General features: G+C 44.1%; 1 protein-coding gene across 2 annotated transcripts in view; it reads left to right on the top strand.

Moving 5' to 3' along the window:
• Nucleotides 1–260: 260 nt before the first annotated feature.
• Nucleotides 261–18,649, top strand: part of Adgre1 (adhesion G protein-coupled receptor E1) — a 51,524-nt gene continuing 33,135 nt past the window's right edge. For both annotated transcript variants that reach the window (XM_087201377.1, XM_021245170.2), the window contains exons 1-7: nucleotides 261–317; nucleotides 5,316–5,357; nucleotides 12,203–12,349; nucleotides 13,325–13,480; nucleotides 13,590–13,709; nucleotides 15,448–15,567; nucleotides 17,321–17,467. In XM_087201377.1, the coding sequence (XP_087057503.1) occupies nucleotides 287–317; nucleotides 5,316–5,357; nucleotides 12,203–12,349; nucleotides 13,325–13,480; nucleotides 13,590–13,709; nucleotides 15,448–15,567; nucleotides 17,321–17,467 (763 nt within the window). In that variant the 5' untranslated portion in view covers nucleotides 261–286. The remainder of the gene's footprint in view (nucleotides 318–5,315; nucleotides 5,358–12,202; nucleotides 12,350–13,324; nucleotides 13,481–13,589; nucleotides 13,710–15,447; nucleotides 15,568–17,320; nucleotides 17,468–18,649) is intronic.

The following is an 18,649-nucleotide window of genomic DNA, read 5'->3' as shown; positions in this document are numbered from 1 at the left end:
GGGAAGGACAGGGGAGAAAGAAAGAAAGGGAGAGAAAGAGAGAGGTGGGGAGGAGGAGAGAGAGGGAGAAAAGTGTGCACAAGCAAGTTGAAAGGGAAAAATTAGGGGTTTGCCACAAGGCCCACCTCTGCTGAGTTGTTCCCCTCTCTGGTGGCCACAACTCAGCAGAAAGGGCTGTGATGTTTTCTCTGGTCACATTGAGCAACTCTGGTCCCACCCTTTCCCTCCCCCATACGCAAAAGTTTTAAAGAAAAGGTTCCCCTCTGAACTACAGAGCTGCAGCAAGATGCGGGGCTCCAGCCTGCTGCTTTTCTGGGGTGAGTGTGGGAGGGAGAGCGGAGGTGTGGGCTGGGAACAGACTGCAGGGAAAAGGGAGGGAGTGGGAGCAGAGGGTCCCAGCAAGAGGGCATCCTTCTAGGGTGGGGACAGAGATCCCCTTCACTAAGGGACCTTGGACAAAGTCCCTGGACCCAAAGGATCCCATCGGTCAGGGCAGGGTTTCTCAGTAGTTCTTGGTTTGAGATGGGTTTCCTGAGACCTGCTCAGTTCTAGGCACTGAGAGCACAGCAGTCAACAGGCAGACAGGGCTGTTTCCAGTGTCCACTGGGAGCACAAGACTGGGTGGAGCAGACAGAAAAGGAGCCACAGTTCTAGTAACCATGCACCCTGCACTGCTGTAAGTTCCATAACCACAGAATATATGCAGTCTTCACAAAGTCTGTATGTTGTTGGATCACGATTAGTTCCACTTTACAAAGGAGAAAACCAGGGCCAAAGAGATGAAATTACTTTCCCAAGACTACTCTGCCAATAATGAGCAGAATCAGGAGGTGGGGTGAGGTAGTCTGGCTGCAGACCTGCCCCAAATGAGAACAACACAAAGGAACTTCAGGTAGTGAAGAGTGCCGTGAAGGAAGTCATAAGAATGCAACTAGAACCTGTATACATTTAAGTTGTTTGCAGGAAAATGGACACACACTGAGACCATAGTGCTAAGTGAAATAAATCAGACAGAGAAGGTTAAATATCACATAGTGTCTTTTATATGAAAAACTCAAAATATAAATAATTTAAAGGACCATACATAAAAGATGGATGATAAGAAACAGGGAAGTAGATGTAGTATATGCAAATATGTATTATTAGAAAAAGAAAGTTAAATATCATATTTTCTTCTATATGATACTGAAAAAGAAAGAAAAAGAGAAAGAAAGAAAGAAAGAAAAAGAAAGAGAAAGGAAGAGAAGACAGGAATCCAGGAGGAATTTCTGGAGACAAGGAAGGGAATAAGCAGGAGGGGAGAGGAAAGGAAGAGAGGAGTAATAGAATTAAAATTAATTAAGATATGTTAAATGCTTGTATCAGCTTCCCAAACTAAACCTCACCATCATGTACTATTATCACCCACTAATAAAATAAAAAAGAATTAAAAAAAGAACGTGACTGGGGATTATGTTGAAGGAGGAAGTCAGGGGAGATACGTGTGAGGGGGCCAATATTTGTGCTGAGACTTAAACAGTGAAGTGGAGCCTTCCTCTGTGATTTCTTGTTTCTCTTCCCCAGGCATTCATCTGTCTTGCTTTTGTCTGTCTTCCATATTGCCGGTTTTCCTTGTATATCTTGCAAGTTTTTTACTGGTTCCAATTTAAGATGGGAGAATTGTTTTTTGGTGCTATTAGAGATCTAACCCACGGCCTGCACACTGATCTACATCTACTTCTTTAGAAGGACCAAGTGGCTAAAGTATAGGAATTCAGAGTTGTTTCTTTTGGGTGTCCATGCTGACATCAGCCATCCTTTCTTCTGTTCTGAGGTTAATCAGTAAAGACTTGTGATAATGATGATGTCAATGGTGATGAAGAAGATGATGATGGTGATGAAGATGATCATGATGAGATAGAGGACTTAAAAGATTTAGGGCTGCATTGCCTTTAAATATCTTTAGAAATTCATAACCCTAGCTTCTCATGAAATTTTACTTCATAGATAGAGGCTGCATATCTATATAATTTAAATGTATATCAATGTGTCTTATATATAAAAGTAAGATTTTTCATCTCTTCTTGAGAACCATTTTGCTCCGCCAATGGAAAATATCTTTTTTGAAAATGCACCTTCAGTGTATGTTTTGAAAAACATTTTATCAGTGCATGTTAACAGTACATGATTATGGGGTTTATTTTGGGAGGTTGGCACATGCATTTAACATATTAATGAATTTGAATCCCCTCCCTTTCCTGTCCTTTCTTCCCCCCTTTCTGCTTGTCCCTTTCCCTGTCTTCAGAAGTCCACCACCTAGTTCCTTGTTCTCTGTCCTTTAATTATTTACTTGTTAATTGATGTATTTTTAGATTTCTCATCTAAGAGGAAAGGTAAAATACAATATTTAATTTTGAGTCTGGCTACATGATGGTTTCTAGTTTCATTCATTTTCCTGTAAATGACATGATTTTGAAAATCTGCTGAAACTATTTTTGTAATTGAAAAGATAAATGATGGAGTCAAAAATGAAGCTAGACAATTCTTAATTGTATTTTTATCTTGTTAATTGGGTTCTTCACTTCCAGGATTTCTGACTTCTTCTTTCTTTGTCATCTGACTTCCTATCACAGACTTCATTCAGATCATGAATTGTTTTCCTGATTTCATTGAATTGGCTGTTTTCCCTTGCACTTCACTGAGTTTCCTTAAGATCATTATTTTGAATCCATTTTGGGCATTTCATCTATTTCCTTTGCTTTGGGGTCTGTTAGAGAATTATTGTTTTCCCTCAAAGGTGTCATGCACTCTTACCTTTTCACATTTCTTGTGTTCCTTAGAGGATACATAGTGTTCCTTGTGATGAAATAGTTTCTACTCCAATTTTGTGAAGTATCTTTCATAGGGAAAGACTTCACCCTATAGACGGGTACTAGGGTATTGGTTGTGTGGAGTGCTTTGGTTTTGGGTCAGGGTGGGTGAAGCATTCGGTTTTGGGGGGAGTTGCTGGGGATTGAATCCAGACCTCTGTGCATTCCAGTCAAGTACTCTACCCTCAGCTCTACCACAGCCCTTCTCAGAGGTTCTTTATCCATAATCAAGTGGTATTTGAGTGCCTCGGAGGCCTAGGTTCTAGGCATTGGTGAAGAGACTGGTATAGCTCCACTGAGGACAAAGCCACCAGATGGGCCAGCTCTCAGCCCCTGGGCTGGATGTCCATGCAAGAAAGAATTTCTGAATTTGAAGACAATTTTTAAAAATGAAGAGAATTATGGGACTTAATCAAACAATTATTTGCATCATGGGAGTTCCAGAAAGAGAAGGGATGGGAGAAGGCACATGAAACTTATTTAATGAAATACTAACTGAAAACATCCCAATTCTTGGAAGATATGTGGACATCCAGATCCAAGGTACTCAAAGATCCCCAAATTGATTCAGTTCAAAAAGGTCTTTTCTGAGGCATATTGTGGTCAAACTGTCAAAAGTGAAAGGTAGAATTCTAAAAGCAGCAAGAAAATTCTAAATGTAGCAAGAAGTGTCAAGTCACATATAAGGGAATCTCAGTTAGACTACAAGCAGATTTCTCAGCAGAAACCTTACAGGCCAGTACTGCAGGGGATGATATATTCCAAATCTTGAAGGGAAACAGCTGCCAGCCCAGAACATCAAACTCAGCAAGACTATCCTCTTCCTTCGACAAGCATAGCTGAGGGAATTCATCATTACTAGACCAACTTGGCAAATAATGCTATATTATGCTATATTATAGAGTGCTATAACTGAAAGGCAAAGGACAGTGATGCTTCTGTCATGGGAACATGTGTAAGCATAAAACTCACCTGTGCAGGTAGGTTCATAAGCAAAACCAGAACCAGTACAGGTAAATTTATGATGAAACTCAGAACCCTCCAGTCACGTGACGTTGGCATATTCTTTTGCATATTGCAAAATCACTAGAAGAGAGGATTTGAAATGTTCTCAAAACACAGAAATGATAAATGTTTGGAGTTCAGGTTATGATAAATACTCCGATTTCATCATTATACAGTGTGTATATGTGTCAAAACAACAGGCAATGTCCTCACAAATATGTTCAAGATATGATAAAAATGGGCAATATCCCACCAGGGATTTAGCTCAGTGTTTTCACTGCCTGCTGCGCAAGTGCAAGACCCGAGTTCAATCCCTGGTACCAAAAAAAAAAAAAAGGGCAATATCTACATAAAAGGTTTTTATTACACACTGCCATGAATCTCCCTCAAAATACTCCAGCCCACTCTGAACACACTTATCCTGTTATTTTTGCCACTTTCTGAAGCAGTTCTAGAAGTCTTCTTTTGTGTCATTACTTGCAGTGTTGTAGCTGCCTCAATGTCCTGAGCTGATTCAAAATGTTTCCCTTTCATGGTCATTTTGACTTTGGGGAAGAACTAGAAGTCACACAGCGCCAGATCCAGTGAACAAGATGGATGAGGACACCGTCATGTTTTTAACACACCTGCCTTTCATTGGATAGCACTCAGAGTAGCATTTGCTCTATTTTGTACTTTTAAAAATTACATCTTATAAAGACACTCATGAAAGAGCACTTCCAGAACCACTTCAGGAAGTGGCAAGAATGATGGGATAAGTGTGCTGGAGGGAAGGGGAGAGTATTTTGAAGGAATTTGTGGCAGTATATCTTTTACAGTCATAAATTTATTTATTTAAGTATTCAGTATATGTTCTATATATTTTGATCACACCTTGTACAACTCCAAAAACCAAACAAAAATAAAGTGCACGACATTGAGGCCATACACTTAAGTGAAATAAATAGGACATACATATGTAAATACCAAATAGTTTCTCTGGTGTGAGAAACTGAAAGTGTAAATAAGGATCAAAATGTATAATTGATAAAGTGAAATAGGAAGAAAAGGTCCAAAGGGGTAGGGGAAGTGGGAGGAGTAGGGGAAAGGAAAGAAGGGAAAAGAAAAAATATGAGAAAAGGAAAAAAATGGAAACAAAGTCTGTTTAAATAGGGAGGAGTGGAGGAGGTGAAGGGAGGGCAGGGGAATGGGGGAAAAAATAAGAACCAAGATATATCATGTAAAGGTAAAAATTCCCAATGATGAATGTAACTGTATTGTATACCTAAAGTGTACCAATAAATTTTTTTTAAAAGTGCATGAAACCACGAGAGGCTGCTGTGAAGATTATGAGGAATAGTGTGTTTGTCCATCAAGTAGTTTTCTCATCTAATGCCATCAAACCTGTTTTTGTGAGGCCACATTAGGGGGAATTGTGTAGGCCTCTTGGTGGTTCATGACGTCTTTCTGTCCTCTCTGCAGTGTGTTGTCGTGTATACAGCTGGGAAACTACAACCACATCGGGTAAGTTTGCTGAAGAGAATCCATATGTCCGGTGTTTCTTGTGGAGGAGAGCTCTTTTGTTCTAGGAGTTGGAGCCCTAGCTGGACACTTTCTGGAAATGAGTTACAGGCAGAAAAAGGGCTAATATGCAGATTTCTTGATTCTATGTCAATTCTTTTTCCTTTGTGCCCTGAAATTACTGTGTGACCACAGGCAAGTTACATAACCTCTCTGATCTTCACTTTGCTCAACTGTGAGACACAGATAACAATGGTTCCTACCCCACATGGTTGTTGCAAAACTTCTCCTTCCCTTATATTACGTCCAAAGTTCTTTCTAGACCACAGCTTAATGAAAGCTCTGTTTTCCATCCCTCCTATCCTCACTCTTGAACTAGTAATAGAAACTTGAGAACATCTTTTGCTTTTTCATAATCATTTGCTTTCAAGACTATTGTCTTGTTGGATTCAAGAATTCAACTTGAGGAATCTCCACACTGATTTCCAAAGTGGTTGTACTCATTTAGATTCCCACCAACAATGGAGGAAGGTTCCTTTTTCTCCACAGCCTCACAAGCATTGTTGATTTTTGATTTCTTGATGATAGCTATTCTTTCTGGAGTAAGATGGAATCTCAGTGTTGTTTTGATTTACATTTCCAATGGCCAAAGATGCTCACCATTTTTCATGTACCTATTGGCCATTTGTACTTCTTCTGAGACATGTCTATTCAATTGCCCATTTTTGATTGAGTCTTTAATTTTGGATGGGGTCTGATATTTTTGAGTTCCCCATATATTCTAGATATTAGTATTTGTTATGTTTCACAAACATAGACTAATAAAAATATGTAAATTGAAAAAAAACCAATACGGTCATTTAAGTTTGAATGTTACTCTTTTGCTTTCTGTGTTAGTTACCTTTTTTGTTACTGTAACAAATACCTGAGCTAATTGACTTATAAAGAAGAAAGGTTTGTTTTGGCTCACAGTTTGAGAGGTTTCAGTCTATGATCAGTTGGCCCTGTCGCTTTGACCTCTGGTGGCACATCACAGTGGGAGTGTCACGGAGCAAAGTCACTTACCTCAGGTCTGGAAAGCAAAAGAGAAAATGGCAAAGAGGAGAAGAGCTGGATCCCATAGTTCCCTTTGAGGCCATGCCCCCAGTGACCTATGACCTCCTACTAGACTCTGCCTCTTAAGATCACATTATTCCCAATAGCTCCAAGCTGGGAACCCAGTGTCAAAATGTGGGCCTTTGAGGGATATGTGAGATCCAAATGATAACCCTGTCATTGTGCATCCACTGTAAAACACCTTCATTTTTCCTGATCAAGATGAAATAAGTTGGTAGAATGGGGATTTAAAAAGAGAAAATCATATCAACATATTTCCAAAAAGGTCATCCTTGATAAAATAACTATCTGCGTTAGTCAGTTCTCCTGTTGCTGGGACAAAATACCTGAAGCCTGCTACTGAAAGAAAGACAGGTTTATTTTGGCTCACAGTTTCAGTGGGTTCAGTCCATGGGATGCAGAGGAAACTGTTGGCCACATGGCAGCCAAGAAGCAGAGGAAGAAGGGAGGGCCAGCGATGTGAATGCACCCTTCCAAGTCACACCCCAGTGACCCTTTGGGCCAGGCCCCCACATCTGGACGTGAGACTTTTGGGGAACACTTAGACCTAAAGCATAACACTGTCCTTTAGGGCTTGTGATGGTCTCTACCTATAGGATTCGGCCCCACACTGTGGTGGTAAGAGGTAGGCTCTGGTCATTCCGGGCTCATCACATCTCAGGGACAATGCGTATTGTCATGGAGTACTCAAGCAGGCATTTCAATACATTCCCTAGGCCTTGAGTTTCCATGAAAGAGAGAATAAGAGAACAAAGGGTAACGTGAGTGAAGACCCAGGCCACACTTAGAAAGATACTCCAAACACAGTGAGCACTTCATGATATTAGCTACCTCCTGCATCTTCTTGTCTTCTTCCTCTTTCTCTCCACCTCCTCTTCCGCTCTGTCTTCCTCTTCCTCCCCTCCTCTCCTCCTTCTTCTCTGCCTCCTCCTCTTCCTCCCCCTCTGCTCTCTCTTGCTCCTGTCCCCCTGCCCTACTCCTTTTCCTATCACTCCCCCCCATCTTTCCATCCTTCTCCCTCTTCCCTTTCTCCTCCCACTCTTTCTCCTCTTTTTCCTCTCTCTCCATCCCCTCTTATTCCTGCCCCTCCTCTCCCTCTCTCTCCCTTCTCCTAATCCTTCTCTACCTCCCTTTCCACTCCTCTTCCTCCTCCTCTTCCCTTCTTTCCTTGCTCTTTGTCTTCCTCTCCCTTCTCCTCCTCTTTCTTCTCTGGGGTGGACAGGTAGAAATTGTCCAGTTCTGATTGGCTGGCCTGCAGCTGAATAGAACTGGTAGGTAGTGAGTCCCCAGGACTCTGCCCCAGCACCTGTCCACCCTAATGCACTCTCCTCTTCCTCTTCTCATGTGTAGCATAAGCTCGGGCAGGTCACACAAGCCCTCTGGGGCATCCATGATGGCTTTGCTGAGACTTGGGAGTTTCCTAGGATGCTGAGTGTTCCGTGCTAAAGCCAGAAAAGACCCAGGCAAGTTGAGATCCTACCTGGAAGCGTTTTTAGGGGGACTAGAGAGAATGCATGGGAGGGACCTGATGCTTTGAAGGTACCTGTGAAGCAGAAGCTCTTGTTACGTATTTAAAAGTTGCTGTTCCTCCCCAAGTCCCTTTCTCTGCTGCTGTCAGTTAATGATCATCTTTAAGTTGTTTTGCTCAAGGTCGAGGATTGTGTGTGTGCCTCAGATGGATTTCTGAGATGGTCTCTGCTCTGGCCTCCCAGCTCCTTAGCCTTCCAGCAGTAGCCAAAGGTGACCATGAACACCTGAGTCAGGTTCCTCCTCTGCCCACAGCCCTCATGGCTCCCACCTCCTTCAGAGTCAAAGCCCAAGTCCTCCTAGGACACGCCCTGCCCCTGCCCTGCCTCCCCTGCCCTGTACCTCCCCTCCCTCCCTCTGTTCCAGCCACGTGGCTTCCCTGTTTCTCTGTCATTCCCGGCATAGTCCTGCCCCAGGGCCTTCTCACCCAAGGCTTTGAGTGCTTTTGCCTTACACAGGCACATGACACCCTCCCTCACTTTCCTTAAGTTCCTGTTCCTTCATTATGTCTCATTGACTTCCCTGTTTTCACCACTGTCTCCGGGCTGCACCTCTCTGAGGCTACAGCTCTATGAGACTGGGATATTGTGTGTCTGGTCCCGCTGCTGGAGCTGTCGTATCTAGAGGAGCATGGCATATTGTCAGCTGTTCGTATGAGCTGGGAGAAACAAAACCAATAATGATACATGATTTATTATAAAGAATCACAGCTTGACAGAGGCCCAGAAATCCCAAGATCTTCTGGTTGACACTGCAAGCTGGAGATTCAGGAGAGCTGGGGATATAGTTTTAGTCCAAAGTCTTAGAACCAGGAGATCCAGTGGTGTCGTTCAAGCCCACGGGATGGCAGGCAAGAAAAAAGCCAGCGTTCCAGTCTGATGTCCATTGTGCAACAAGCATTTCTTTGCATTCAGGGAAAAAGTCTGCTTTTTTGTTCGCAACTGATTGGACGAGGCCCACCCATGTTGCAGGGGGCCATCTGCTTTAGTCCCCCCACAGTTTCAATGTTAACTTCGTCCCAAACACCCTCACAGATCTCAGGATAATGATTTTTGGTTTTGTACTGGGATTGAACCAAGGACCTTCACGCTGAGCTATATCCTCGGTTCTTAAAATTTTTTTTGTTTTATTTTGAAACAAGATCTTGCTAAGTCTCTAAGTTGCCTAGGCTTGTTATGCTCCTGCCTCAGCCTCTCAGAGTGCTAGGATGACAAGTGTACATTCTTTTGGATCTTTAAGGAAAATTATAGTATGTTATGGATGTGGGTAGTAAAGATGACTGAATCTACATTACCTCAGGGATCTGAAAAGCTTACTCTTTTCTTTGGTAACAAAAGTCCAAATGCTTTATTTGATCTAGATAGTAACAGAGAACATAGATAAAGGGTGATATTTAAAAGGCACAGGAAAAAATTGAATAATTAAAAAAAACTGCATTGCCTGACTTGCATATCAGTTCCCTTATCCTCTAAGACTTGCATTTGATCAAAGAGGTATTGTTTTTCTCCTCTCTCCCTCCCTTTCTTCATTTCTTCCTTCTTTTCAGTACTGGGGCTCATACTCAGGGTCTTATGCATTCTAGGCAAGCATGCTACCACTGAACTGCACACCAGCCCTTTTGAGGTTTACATTCTGAGATACGGTCTCCCTAAGTTGCCCAGGCTGGCTTTGAACTTGTGATCCTTCTGCCTCAGCCTCCCAAGTATCTGGAATTCTAGATGTGCACCACTGTACCCACCTTATTGTTTTTCTTTATGATGATAAACTTTACACTTGTCCCAACTTAACTTTTCTTCTGAAAACTATTTGTGTCCTATTTTTTAAAAAGATGTGAGATCTTTCTTATAGCACTTTTGTTTTAAAGGGGGTCTACTGAGACTGTTGGAAGATATTTTTGAGAAAGTATTATTTTGATTGACACCCAAGGATGGATAGATTGAAGTTGCCCAAGCAAAAAAAATAGCAAGTGGGGGCAGAAGGTATATCTAGCAGCCAGAGCAGTGTGTGCAAAGGTCCTGAGGCCAGGAGTTTAGAGAACTGAGTGAGGAGGTGTGGCTGATGAGACAGGTCAGGAGATGAGCAGGAGAAATTGGCAGGAGTCCAGTCACACAGAACTGGGTTGTTGTTCCAGTTTGGGGAGGGTTTGAGGTATGAAGATTTGAGCTAAAGGAAGGGAGTAATGGGGTGTTGGCATCATCACTGCCTGCTCCCCACACCTGGGCATTAGCGGGTTTTGTTAGCATAGCTTTCCAAGTCAGTCCAGAAGTTCTCATTCCTCACTGCTTCCACCTGGGTTGCACCCAGCAACCTTATTCACCTGGACAAGAAAATTCTCCTCCTTCCCGGTCCTGCCTCTGTCCCTCTATGGTTTATCTTCCAACCAGTGGCTGGAGGAATCATGTTAGGCCAAGTCGTGCTTCTCCTCTGCACAACACTCTCCCATGGCTCCCAGCTCTCTGATAAGAAATCAAAGTTGTACAATGGTTAGCAGATCCTGTGGGATGTGTCCCCCCCCCTGCCCTCCCCTCCTTCCACAATCCTCACCCATCCTTCCTACACTGGCTTCCCTGTTACTCTATGAAAAATCAGGTATGGTGGTGCCTCAGGGCCTTTGCACTTCCTGTTCCTTTTACCTTAAATAGAATTATACAGCTCACTCACTTAAATCTTTCAGGTTTCTGCTCAAAAGTTACCTTCTGAGTGAAGCCAAAATGGGACTCTCTGTTTAAAGTTGTGTGTCTCTATCCCTCCACTCCCCACACTCCTATCCTTTCCTTTATTCCTTTGGGCATCACCAAATGCTCTACAAAGTTGGGGTTTTTTTACTTATTTATTGCCTCCTTCATGCCTCTCTCCCTCCTGTTCCCCAACCAGAACAAAAAATTCATAAGGGCACACATTTTCATTCATTGCACACATTTTTACCAGGCACTGTTCTCTGCAGCAATAAAAACACACAGATCCTTGGCTTCCAGAATCTCATAGTCAGAATGACAGACTCAAAAAACAGCCAATTATAGAAGTTTTTTCTAAGAAAATGCTTGGAAATTTATTCTTCTCCCAGGGGGACCTGCTTCCTTTCCTGTAGCAGTTGTGAAAAGCATGCATTTTTGGATTTTGAAGGACCTAACTTTGCTGCTTACCAGCTGTGTGTCCTTGGGCAAGTCACTTAACCTCTCTGAGCCTTGCTCTTTTACAACTGTATACTTGGAATTGCATTTATTCTCATGGCCACTATAACAAACTATCATGCACCTGCTGGCTTAAAGCGACAAAAATTATTATCTTGCAGTTCTGAGATTAGAAGTCCAAAATGAGTCCTGGTGTTGGCTGGGCTTCATTCTTCCTGGAGGCTCTCAAGAAGAGTCTGCTGTCTTGAGTAGCAAGGTTCTAGGGTCTTCATGGTACTTGATTCAGCGTGCTAGGTTGCTGCCATAACAAATAAGCACACTGAGCCGATGAAGACAACAGAAAGTTCTTTCAGTTATGGAGGCTGGAAGTCTAAAGTTAAAGGGTTGGAAGGGTCATTCTTTCTCTAAAGCCTGTAGGGAGGAATCTGTCCCATGCATTTTTCTTAACTTCTGATATTCTGGCATTCCCTGCTGTTCCTTGGCTTGTAGACGCATCCCTCCAGTCCTTGCCTGCATTATTACATGGTCTTTTCCTTGGCCCTGTCCTATTTCCCTTCCCTTCCCCTCCACCTCTTTCTCTCCCTCTCCTCCCCCTCCTCCCCTTCTCCTCCCTGCCCCCCCCCCAGGGTCTCCCTATGTAGGCCAGGCTGGCCTTGAACTCACTAAGGAGCCCAAGTTAGCCTCAAACTTGCAGCAATCCTCCTGCCTCGGTCTTTCAGAATTTCAGGGGTGCCACACCACACCCAGCTTCTCTTCTCTTCTTGTGAGGACACTAGTTATATCAGTTAAGGGGTGCTCTATTAAAATACTACTTGATCTAGGGCTGGGGATTTAGCTCAGTGGTTACGCTGCCTGTCTCTAAAATACTACTTTATCTTAACTTACATCTTAATTACACTTGCAAAACCCCTATTTCCAAATCAGACTGCATTCACACATGCTGGGAGTTAGGGCTTTAATGTATCTTTTGAGGACACAGTTTAATCCCTAAGGGTCGCCTCCACCCTTTGCCCGTTTCCTAACAGCTCCGTGTTTTGCTCTGATCGTGTCCATTCTTCCCTCTCTGTGATCCAGACAAGAATGAGTGCTTAGACACCACCACGTGCCCGGCGTTTGCCACCTGCACCAACACCGTGGGAAGCTACTACTGCACTTGCAAACAAGGCTTTCTGGCCACCAACGGACAGAGTCACTTCAGCAGCCCGAGAGTACGCTGTGAAGGTGAGTTCACACCTCAAACCTGCTGGCAGTTGGCAGGAAGGTGAGGTGGAAGCTGGCTGGGTGTTGGGTTGTATGAGGCAACTTGACTGGACACAATAGCCAACACTCATGGCTTGGAGGAGGAGGAGTTTGATTTTGCTCAGGTTTTAAAGAGATTCCATGGTTGGCTGGCCCCAAAGGAGGTGGAAGGGCCTGGTGGAGCAAAGCTGCTCGGTTCAAGGGGGCTGGGAAACAGTACCAGGAGGAAGGGGTGAGGAACCAAATAAAGACACCCAGAAGTGGCTCCGCCAACCCCCGGGGGGATCCCAGTGCCAGTCAAGTTGACACCCCACCTTCATCGCCACACAGATGTAGGAACACTGCCCCCAACAAACACCTCAAAATGGCTGCCTTTCCCCCTGCCCTTTCCCCTTCCTTCCTTTCTCCCTCCCGCCTTCCTTCTTTCTTTCCTTTTTCATTTCTTTCTTCTTTCCCTCATTCCTCTATACTTCCCTCCACCTCTCCTTTCCTTTCTTCCTTTCCTCCTTCACCTTTCCACCCTTCCCCTCCTCACCTTCCCCCTCTTATTTCCTTCCCTCCTTCTTTTCTTCCTTCCCTCATTCCTTCCTTCCTCCCCACCACCCATCCATCCCTCCCTCTTCCTTCTTCCTTCCTTCTTCCCTTCCTCTTATCATTCTGCTCATCTCCTTTTTCTGATTCCTGGTTACCATAAAAGTTCAAGATGGCTTCCTCATGGTGCAGTGGCTGCGTTTCACAACTGAGCATCTCAAGAGAGGAAGGCGGAAGTGCACGGTATCCTGACAACCAGGCACGTTTGCTGCCGCAGATACAACATGCTCAGATTCAGGAGGAGGGAGCACAGACCCCAGCACTTTGTGGAAAGAGTGGGAAAGATACTGCTTTAGCCATCTTTGGAGAACACAATCTGTTACCCAGCAGGAGGCAATGTTTTCCTTCCCTCCTCTCTGTGTCCAGATGTCGACGAGTGCTCCCAAGGCCCCTCACCCTGCGGGCCTCACTCCATCTGCACAAACCTGCCAGGGAGGTACCAGTGCAGCTGTCTCCCTGGCTTCTCTTCTCCCACTGGAGATGGCTGGAGGCCGGGACGGCCAGGACGCTTCTCCTGCACAGGTACCGCCTCAGGACCCCTGGTGAGGGCTCAGCTGGACTTCTCCCGCGGGGGTGGGTCTCTCACCTTGGATCTCTGATCTCTCTTCACCCACTCTCCTCTGTCACGCAGACATCGACGAGTGCCTCTCCGGAGGGATCTGCCCTGAGCACGCTGACTGCGTCAATGCCCTGGGAAGCTACAGCTGCAGCTGCCATTCTGGGTTCTTCCTTTTGGGCTCTACTTGTGAAGGTGCAGGCAACTGGCTCTTCATCATTTCCCTGCCCAGTTAAATAAGGACCACCTCATGAGAAGACCACAGGAGGAAGGGATTATGACTCTCATTTTAGGGATAAGAAAACTGGGAATCAGGGATGTGGAGTCAGTTTTCCGAGGGTACAGAGCTAAGAGGTGAAACAGCTGGGATTTGAACTTCTTTTGAGGAGTGTGTGTCAGGTATACTTGGTACAAATGAGAGGCTGTGTTCCTCCAGTGATATTTCTTCCAAAGATATTCTGGCAGTGCCAAGAGATTGTTTTTTCTTTTTTCTTTTCTTTCTTTTTTTTTTTTACAGGAGATTGAACCAAGCGCCTGGAGGGGGCAGGGATATAGCTCAGTGTGGCTATCCCTGCCCCCCCCCCCTTTTTGAGAGAGAGAGAATCTCATTAAGTTGCCCAAGATGCAATCCTTCTTACTCAACTTCGGGAGTACCTTTAGATTATAGGCAGGCAGCACCAAACTCGGCATCCAGAGGCATCTTTGGCCATCACAACCAGTGATAGGTAGAAGTGAGGGCTACAGGTGGCATCTTGTGGGTAGGGGTGAGAGATGCTGCTAAATCACAGGACAGCTCCATAACCAAGAATGACAGAGCCTCATGTGTCAGCAGTGCTGAGTTTTCTTCCTTCCCTAGGAAGAGCTGAGACCCAAATTTTAGAACTTTTCCTAGAAAGGTATTTACATTAATCCCAGAGTTACCCTCAGTCTTCCCTTTTCCTCCATATTTATAAACCATTCATCACATCTTGGGGAATCAAGTCTACTAAATGCATCTGGAATCCTTTCAATTTCTTGCTGTCTCAAGTTTCCTGCAGCAAACTCCCTTCCTTCCTTCCCCCCTCCCTCCTTCCATCCCTTCCTTCTTTCCTTCCATCCATCCTTCCTTCTCTCATTCCTCTTCCCTTCCCCCTCCCTCCTCTCTTCTTCCTTCATTTCCTTCTTCTTTCCTTCTCTGCCTCCCCCCTCCCTCCTTCTCTCCCTCATTCGGCTCCTTTCCTCTATCCCTCCCTTTCTGCTTCCTTTCTTTCCTTCCTTCCTTTCTCAATTTCTCCCTCCCTCTCTTTCCCTCCCTCCCTTCTTCCTTTGTTTCTTCCTCCCTTCCTCCTTCTTTCCTTCTTTCCTTTCATTTTTCCTCCCCTCTCCTCTTTCTCTTTCTGATTCCCCGTCGGGGTAAATGTTTGTGGATTGCTGGTCCTCTTCACAATATGGCAGCTGCCTTCCAAGACCGAACATGTCAAAGAAGCAAGGTGGGAGGGCATGCCATCCTTATGATCCAGCACCATGACCAGCACTGATATCCATCATGCTCAGATTCCAGGGGAGGGAGCACAGACTCCAGAACTCAAAGGAAAGAATGCCAAAGTCCCCCTGTGTGAAGAGCCTGTGGGACAGGAGATTGGCTTAAATCATCATCAGAAAACACAATCTCCTATGCAGGAAGATGAAAATTTGTTCTTCCATCTATTTCTCTGTCTAGATATCAATGAATGTTCTCAAAGCCTGCAGACTTGTGGTCCTAACTCAGTCTGCAAAGACATGGTGGGGAGATCCAAGTGCAGCTATCTGCCTAGTTTTTTCCCCTACTGAAGATGGCTGGATGGTGGGAAAGCCAGTACACACTTTCAGGCTGTCCAGCAACACCAAGATGAGAATGCTACTCTCTAAACTTAGATATCTAATCTCTGTTCACTCACTCTTGTTGCCGTTTCAGACCTGAATGAGTGCCTCCTTACTGAGGTCTGCCCTGACCATTTGAACTGTGTCAACTCCCCAGGAAGCTACAGCTGCCAATGCCCATCTGGATTCATCTCCAGTGGCTCCATTTGTGAAGGTACAGGTGACCAGCTCTTCATCATTTCCATGCCCATCACTCCCTGCTCATTAGAAGCCCATAAGATAAATGATCCTCATTTTGGGATGAGAAAATGGAGGCTCATGAGAAAGAGGTGACCAGATTTTTCCTGAGCTCTACAGCAAGGATGTGGACCAGCTGGGATTTGAACTCCTATCAAGGGCAGTGGGTGAAGCAGTGGGCTCTGGGTGCGAGTTGGAGGAGCTCTTGTCTATAGAGTGAATTTTCACACAGAGGGCAGTGCCAATGTTCAGAGACTTTGTGTGTGTGTGTGTGTGTGTGTGTGTGTGTGTGTGTGTGTGTGTGATTGGGCATTGATTCCAAGGCTTTTTCACTGAGCTGTGTCCCCAGCTCTTTTTATTTTTTGAGATAAAGCTTTGCTAAATTACTCAGGCTGGGATTAAACATGAGATCCTCCTGCCTCAGCTTCCTGAGGGCTTACACATCATGGACAACTGTACCACCTTGCCAGAGATATTTTTGAGCACAACTGATGACAGGCAGGGAAGGTGTGGAATACTGGTGGCATCTTGTAGGTAGAGGGCAGAGATGCTGCTAAACATCCTACACTTCACAGAAGAGCTTTCACAGTTAAGAATGACAGAGACCCAAATGTCAACAGTTCTGAGCTGAAGTAGCTTTCCCTAGGGAGGGTTAAGTCCCAAACTTTAGAATATTTCCCTGTTATGCTCAGTCTTCCCTTTTCTTACATATTTATAAGTTGTTCCTCAACTCCTAGGAAATCTACCTGCTAAATGCATTTTGATTTCTTCCACTCTATCCTTGGCTCAGGCTTCCTCTTCACAATTCTCCACCTTTCTCCATGTTTGTCCTCTCGAATCCCCCTTCCACGCCACAGTCAGTTGATGACTGTTTTCACCAAGAATTTAGGCTCCATCTTCCTATGTCTAATGCATCACTATTATTCCTCAGGTTGATTTATAGGGATTGTGACTCCATCGAACAAGCCCACATCATATCCCCTTGGTTTAGTTTAAGACGTATCTGAAATCATTTCTGCTTTTTGTAGTAGCTATTGCCAAGTAACAAATCACCCTACAATTAGTGACTAAATGGAAGAACCATTTATTTAGTTATTGACCCCATGGGCTGGTAGAATAGGCTGGGCTGTCTCATATAACTGGCAACTATCTGGTATGATTTGTCTTTCTTCCAATTGGTCTCTTATTCCTCTCTAGACAAGTCTGAGTTTGTTTGTGTGGTAGTGATAAGAAGCTCAAGAGAAATACCAGAAGCAAACAGTCCTCTTGAAATCCAAGTTTGGAATTAGCATCACTTCTGCTGTATTCTACTGGCCAATGCAAATCACAATGCCAGCCAGATTCAAGAGGTGAAGAATCCGATGCCACCTCTTCATGGAAGAAAGAATTGCCAGTCAGTCACATGATCTACAATCCACACCCCAAATTGTGGACATAGGAAGGTGTAAAAGACTATGCCCCATTTTGCAAATTTTGACAATTATATTTTGAAACCATTTGCCACCTTTCTCCTTACATAGTACTGGCAGGATTTATTCTCCTGGCTATGCCTGACCGCCACAGAGGCTGGGAATGTGTCTAACTCTGCTCCCAAGAAGAAAGGGAGAATACTAATGTTAGGAACATGAGTTCTTTCTGGCACAAATTAACACATGGAGTAAATCTCTTGTTTGCAGTCTCTGGTCCGCCCTTCATCTAATTTAATCTGGGTTTTCTCCTCTGTTTGTCAGATGTGAACGAATGTGCTGATACCAGAGCTTGCCCGGAGCATGCAACATGCTACAATGCTATTGGAAATTACTTTTGTATGTGCAATGCAGGATATGAATCCAGCAGCGGGCACCCCAATTTCCAGGGCCAGGAAGCATCATGTGAAGGTAGGTAGCAGAATCTATTGCAGACTTGGGTCAAAGACTTTTTGAAAGGACAATAGTGAGGGATTTGGAGTCAGTCTTGCCTGCAAAGTTGAGGTCAACTTTCATTCATTCATTCAATAAATATCTCTTGAACCCTCTATGCCAGACACTGTTCTAGAGCCTAAGGCTGTATCAATGAATAATATCACATTCCATACCAGTAGAAATTGGGGATTCAATGTGTGACTATTTGGAGGAGTTATAATTCAATGCATGGTATTCAGGAACATACAACCCATCAGAGCCCAGAATGTCCGTATTCTCAACCCCTTTCCTCTGTGTCTCTTTGTCATTATTAATCACGTAGTGATTCCTTGGGTAGGAGTTGAAATTCACTAGGGAAAGAGAGCAGTATGCAAGTTCAAGGCCCAGGGAACAGAGGAGAGAGACAGTGTGGGTTAAAGGTAATCAGTGCATCTGGACCCTAAATCATGAAGGGATTAGAAGTGAAAGTCATAGAGGGTAAGCTTAGTTGGTGCCATATTCTCAAGGCTCTGACCATTAGAGAAGAGTTTGGATTTTATCCTGAGTAGTGGGAAACCTTTTCAAATTTGCATGAGTCATGATTATGCCTGTAAATGCTGATATGCTGAGTGATAAAAATGTGTTCAAGAAATTGAGACTGGTCCAGGAATGGTGGCACATGGCTGTAATTCCAGCACTTGGGAGGCTGAGGCAGGAAGATCACTGCAAGTTCATTGTAGCCTGGGCTACACAGTGAGTTCAAAGACAGCCTGAACTACATAGTGAGTCCCTGTCTCAAAAAAACAAAAAGTAAAAAAGAAATTGAGACTGGATGTATAGGCTGCTTCCAGGCTTTAGTTATTATGAATTATGCTGCTATAAATATAGGTGTGCAGCTGTAATATGATGTCTTTAGCTCTTTTGGGAAGATACCTAGCAGAAGAATATCTGGGTAATATGGAACTTTGAGTTTTAGGTTTTTAAAGAAATCTCCATACTGTTTTCCATAATGGTGGTACTAGTTTATATTCGCACCAGCAATGCAGAAGGTTTCCCTTTTCAACCCAACCATGCCAGTGTTTGTTATTATTTGATTTCTTGATGATTGCTATTTTTTCTGGTGTAGGATGAAATCTTAGTGTAGCTGTCCATCAACAGGTGAATGGACAAAGAAAATGT

This window comes from Heterocephalus glaber, unplaced genomic scaffold (assembly GCF_053883595.1).
Source record: "Heterocephalus glaber isolate CG9 unplaced genomic scaffold, H.glaber_assembly_v1.0 deba00001760, whole genome shotgun sequence".
Classification (NCBI taxonomy): domain Eukaryota; kingdom Metazoa; phylum Chordata; class Mammalia; order Rodentia; family Bathyergidae; genus Heterocephalus; species Heterocephalus glaber.
The sequence above is the reverse complement of the archived record's forward strand: the minus strand, read 5'-3'. Positions and strand labels throughout refer to the sequence as shown.